The sequence below is a fragment of the Gadus morhua genome, chromosome 13, assembly GCF_902167405.1.
Source record: "Gadus morhua chromosome 13, gadMor3.0, whole genome shotgun sequence".
Lineage (NCBI taxonomy): Eukaryota > Metazoa > Chordata > Actinopteri > Gadiformes > Gadidae > Gadus > Gadus morhua.
Window position 1 is genome coordinate 20,181,506 of NC_044060.1, and position 5,827 is coordinate 20,187,332.

General features: G+C 47.2%; 1 protein-coding gene across 2 annotated transcripts in view; it reads left to right on the forward strand.

The window, feature by feature from the left end:
- The first annotated feature begins 3,899 nt into the window (after positions 1–3,899).
- The window catches only part of slc6a1b (solute carrier family 6 member 1b), a 14,299-nt gene continuing 12,371 nt past the window's right edge, over positions 3,900–5,827 (forward strand). Inside the window, exons 1-2 of one of the 2 annotated variants that reach the window (XM_030375335.1) lie at positions 3,900–4,399; positions 5,361–5,751. In XM_030375335.1, coding sequence (XP_030231195.1) covers positions 5,508–5,751 — 244 coding nt within the window. In that variant the 5' untranslated portion in view covers positions 3,900–4,399; positions 5,361–5,507. Of the gene's footprint in view, positions 4,400–4,662; positions 4,762–5,360; positions 5,752–5,827 lie in introns of those variants that run through there. The other variant, XM_030375336.1, reaches the window with a different exon arrangement.

Consider the following 5,827-nt stretch of genomic DNA (forward strand, 5'->3'; position numbering starts at 1 on the left):
AGGGGTCAAAGCAATGCCACGCTGTGTTTCCCCGGCATTCAGCGTTCAGCGCGCGTCTTTATCCGTCTTTCCCCTGCCTGACAACCCCGCTGACAAGAGGGAGCCATGACTGTTGCACGATACTAATTGATTTCAAAGTAAAGCGAAAGGGGGCTTTTAAGTGGGCCACTCTGCTTGGCCCTGAGCCAAACGGTATAAAAAAAACAACGAAAGTTGCTCATTGTGCATTTTGTCTTACAGTTTTTCAAACAAAAGGCTATTTCACTAGGATAGTCTCACCTCAGAGCATGACATCACTCTCTGAAATACAGTGGGCTGACGCTGGAGAACTCCGGAGGCTTCCTTCCTCCTTCTTCGACCGCGATCGTACTCTGACATTCCTGCCTGGCTGTGAGAAGAGCGAGGCGAGGGAAGAGGGCCAGTGTTTGTTTTGCCCCGGCCCTGTGTGTTACCACCCTATTCTCTGTGTCGGAACGCGCCCCGAGTTCCTAATGTGGATCGCCCGGCAACAGACACGCCACTGTGTCTCCAGCCATTCACATGGGGCGGAAGCTCAGCGGCCAGTCCCTTCTGAAGAGGCCTACCAGCGGCCTACCTGACTGCCTTACCAATGAAGAGACGGACACATTCTTTAGGGGTCTCGCAGTGTTACGCATAAGTGATCCTGACACCAAACCAATCTCCCTCCCGCTCTCTCTCGCTCTCTCTCTCTCTCTCTCATCTCTCTCTCTCTCTCTCTCTCTCTCTCTCTCTCTCTCTCTCTCTCTCTCTCTCTCTCTCTCTCTCTCTCTCTCTCTCTCTCTCTCTCTCTCTCTCTCTATCTCTCTCTCTCTCTATCTCTCTCTCTCTTCTTCTCTTCCCAGAGACCCCCAATGATGAATGGATGGGCGATGGATGGAGGTTTTGCTTTTTTTGGGGGGGGAGGATTCAGGGAAATGGGAAAACTAGGCTCACTGTTGCTCACTTCCCCTCTCCCCGATCTCTTTTTTCTCTCCCTGTGTCTCTCATTGTCTCGCTTCCCCCCCCTGCTTTCAGTGTTTGGGTAGGTGTTGGATTGCCCTTGTAAAGGCTTCATTGATGTGAACCGTCCAGACCCTCATTCATGAAGCTGTACAATACTTAGAAACCCTGAATTATGGTGGCTAGTGCCAGAAAGCATCACATTACATTTGTCCTCATGTGTCTGAGCAGAATAAATAAAAAGGAAACAGGGCCAGCTGCCCGCCTTCCCGCACACGCGTGCACGCGTGTGTGTGTGGGCTTGGGTACATATTCACGCGTACATGTGTGTGTGTGTGGGCTTGTGTACATATTCACGCGTGCACGTGTGTGTGTGTGTGTGGGCTTGTGTACATATTCACGCGTGCATGTGTGTGTGTGTGGGCAGTGCAGTGCACGTGCGCCTGCACTGTATAACCTCTGCTACCGCCTCCCCTAACAGCAATTACAAGCCCCAATGCACACAGGCCTCTACCATCAGGTGGGACCAGCCCTCCACCTCGTCCCGCACTCACCCCTCCACCCACGTCCTCCACCCCCCCCCCCCTCCACCCGCTCTCCTCCAGTACAGAACCTGAGATATGCTCCCAGTGTGGAGTCAGTGGCAGGCGGGAGACACTTGGCACATCTGAGGTGCTGCCGGGGCCTGCGGGCCACTCAGCCAGCTGGGAATGGAAGTGCTACGTTTTCATTTAGTATCGTTAGAAGGTTAGCTCACCCCTCATTGGTTCACCATCTGGGCGTTCTTTTGGAGCTCTTTCAGCGGCGGTTGCAGCGTCGGTGGTGGTAGTGGCGGCGGTGGCAATGGTGGTGGTGGTGGTGGTGGTGGTGGTGGTGGTGGTGGTGGTGGTGGCGGTGCAGCTTTCCTCCATCCGCAGGGTTTGCACAGTATAGCAAGCGTTGCACAGCCGACAGAACATGAAAAGAGGAGGAGAGAGTGATGAGGAGAGGGAGAGAGAGAGATGAGAGCGAGGGGCAAATTTAAGGGAATATAGAGATTGAGGAGAAGAAGAAAAGAAGAAGAGAAGAGAGCGAGAGAGAGAGAGAGGAGAGAGAGAGAGAGAGAGAGAGAGAGAGAGAGAGAGAGGGAGAGGGAGAGGGAGGGAGAAGGAGAGGGAGAGGGAGAGGGAGAGGGAGAGGAGGGAGAGGGAGAGGGAGAGGGAGGGGGAGGGAGAGGGGGAGAGGGGGGAGAGAGAGAGAGAGAGAGAGAGAGAGGGAGAGAAATGGGACGGTGGAGTCACAGGAAATGGGTTATGCAGCAAAGACAGGGACTTTTTTTTTTAAATATTCTTTTGGAGAAAATGCACTGACCCATTCTTTGCGTTTTATGCTGATAGCTAAAAAGAAAGTGCATGTCTTAAGAGTGCATCTCACTCTTTTTCTCTTGCTCCCTCTCTCTCTATCTCTCTATCTCTCTCTCTGTCTTTGCTTCTCCCTTTCTCTTTTCACACATGTTGTGGGTTCATATTGTACGGGCCATGAGCACATTAATTGTCCCCATTGAACTGGTACCAAACTCTAAAGGGTCGATTTATTTTGGAGAGGAGACGATGACATCGCTGATTCCGGGGTATGGTTTGAATGTCATTAGGAGAACGACTCTTATTAAACTGCTCTTTATTTCCAACAGTCCAGGGGCCAGGAAGCTAGGGATCCACCGGCACTTCCAGATGCATGTGGCTGAACAACAAGGCGGATCATATCGATTCAATACCATAATGTAATATAATTTCACACCAGATATAGTATGCGTTTCTGATACATGCTACTTGTAATGTCCAGCTCAATATGCTTGGCCATAATGGCCAATCAGAGTAGATAATGAAATTACAGAAGGTTTATGAAGTATCATTCCTTCCAGGCCAAAAGGCCATGTCTAAATCGCAACGAATGAACATCTTCCCTTAAGAGGTTGAATGAGAACGATACATGATTTGATATAACTCTTTTAAGAACATTTCAAGTAATTGAATTGGCTCCAGCAACTGAAATAGTTCCCGAGCCCAGGATCAGCCGTACTCTAGGTTGTAGTAACACCCTGACCCCTGTCCACTTGTCATAAGACACGTATCTAAAAGACAGATGAAAATAGAGGTGGCGAGTGTCGTGTTAAATGGCTGAATAGTAAAATAGTTACACTGGTGACAGTTTGATCAGACTGCACATCTTGTGGCCTGTTTCATGCGGCCATTTCAGCTCTGGGAAAGCGGAACAAGAGGATTAGACGCAAAGAGCCCCACTGTCTGCACTGACTAGGGCCCTGTTATCTTGTTCAGGGCTCTGGCAGCGTTGGAGGGGATGAAGTTGAACCAATTTCTAATACAACCATATTTTATCATGAATTATTTAAGTGTGTTCAGAAATTGAATCAGAATATATTGCTGCACCAACTCATTCTCCTACCCAATGGATGAATAGAAATGTATTGCATTTATATTCAACGTTAAACGTTGATTGTCTAGTTAACGTGTAAAATCAAATTAAGCAATCTTTTCTAAATTCAAACTCAATTCTGGGTGTTTGCAGAGTGGCATGAAGGTGCATGACTGATGTGACCTTTAACTTAATCATGCATGTTCAAATCAAATCAAATTGTATAAAGTTTAGATGAAGGGCGAATATGCAGGCAAGGTTTACACTAAGAAGTTGCCTGTATCGAGGGCCCTTGAATGGCAAATGTAAAGTCATTACATTACGCGTGGCCCTTGAGTGAGTGAGAAAGAGAGGGCGAGAGGGACAGAGTGAGAGAGAGAGAGAGAGAGAGAGAGAGAGAGAGAGAGAGAGAGAGAGAGAGAGAGAGAGAGAGAGAGAGAGAGAGAGAGAGAGAGAGAGAGAGAGAGAGAGAGAGGGAAAAGTTGCTGATGTAAAAAAAAAAAGCTGTAAGGATATAAAACCTTGAGACAAGAGGATGTCCCCCCTCTCGCGCCCACTGCGATCTCAGTGGTGGAAATGGTGGCTGTGGGGAGGGTCGACTTTGAGGTGACATTGACGCTATGTAGATGAGAGCGAAGACCCCGCGTTCCATGTTACGTCCCTGCTCGCTCGACTTAGACTGTGGCTGGCGTGAGGCGAAGCAGCTCCTTTCCCCGCCGCGTCCCCCTTCCTCTCATTCAGCACCGCTTTTTGGACAGCACCACGCACCCACAACGCATTCTGTCCACGGTCGACCCTCTGGATAATAGTTTGATTCGACATCCTTCGACTGGAGAGCTTCGTACTTTGGTCTGAATCAATAAAGGAAATAACTTTTTTTTCTACGAGGCAGCCGGAATTTTGCAAAAAACAACCGATTCGCACAGGGAGCACTATTTTTCTTCTTCTTAAATCAGAATTTTTTTGATATCGTGTGAGGATTTTGGTTTCGTTATTGTTTTACAGTCCCTTCACAAAGAACAGTTTGGTACGTAAACGCGCTATGTTGGCTTTGAGATGTTGGGAATAGCGCAAACTGCGCCTGTAGTTCAAGTAATGCAATTTTATAAAAAACGAGTGTTACGATTATAATCGATAAATCTTTCAAGAGCGAAGTTTGAATAACGTTTAAATACAAAAGGCCTACATCATTCGGGAACCAAATCTTACCAAATGAACACCAGACGCGCGTCGATGTCCGCGCGCTGCGCATCGTTTGGCGTTCAGGCTCATCTGATGGTTCGGTGCGGATTATTCTATGTGCGTCTCTGAGTATGGGAGGTTGGAGTGAGGCTCTTTCATCAAAATCTGAACACATTGCAAAATTTTTTAGTGTGGAACAAAGGCCAGGTACGGATTCGTATAGTTATATGCTGTCCATGATTACGCACGAACGAAGAGAAAGATCGGAGACGGCACTCGTTTTTTTATATTTACAAAGAAATAGTTTTCTTTATGAAAAAGCAAGAGACGATATAATTCATTTTGGAATTAGGATTCAGGGATAAGAGGCGAACTTTCGTTGCGCGCAAGCATGTCTAAAATATAAACCAATTAGTGATGCTACACTCGGATAATTAGTCCGTACATTTTTTCCCTGGGATTATGTTAACTTGATTTATTTACAGATCTCCTTATTGTGAGTCCTTATTAAAGAAATCATTGATTTTTCAACGGAACGATAGAAGGTCCTTTTAGAGACTTCAATTGCTTTCCTCGACCAACGCAGGCCTACAGCACAGGGAAAGGGCTTTCCAAATAGCATTTTCTTTGTGTATTTGGATTTAAAGTCTTTATTTGAATTGTACGTTGGGTTAAGTCTAATGATCCTCTTGTCAGGTAAAACATGGCAGGTCGCCTATCGCTTAATTGATGTTGGTTAATCCTTCAACCAACTAACCATTAACAACGTTTGGCTCATTTAACATCTGATATGTTTCACATTTTAGTGCTCCTCCTAGACATCGAGGCTCCGGCTGACTATCGGATACCCTGTCGACAGATTTGGGTACCAGAGAGAGACGCTGCTGTCACCTCGGACTGCTGCTGAATCCCCTCGCGCATTATTCTGGATTACATCAGACGTCTGAAGCACCATGGCGACCAACGGAACCAAAGCCTCGGACGGACTAGTCCTCACTGAGGCAGTGATCGACGCGCCCGCCACCACCAACGACAAACCCAAGACCTTGGTGGTCAAAGTCCAGAAGACCAAAAAGGATCTTCCCGAGAGAGAAACCTGGGGAGGAAAATTTGACTTTCTCCTCTCGTGTGTGGGATATGCCATTGGACTCGGGAATGTCTGGAGATTTCCTTATTTATGTGGGAAAAACGGTGGAGGTAAATCCCTAAATCTTTGCATTTTCCAAATTATCAAACAAAACCCGAGCTTACACAGGTACATCCATCAACTCGA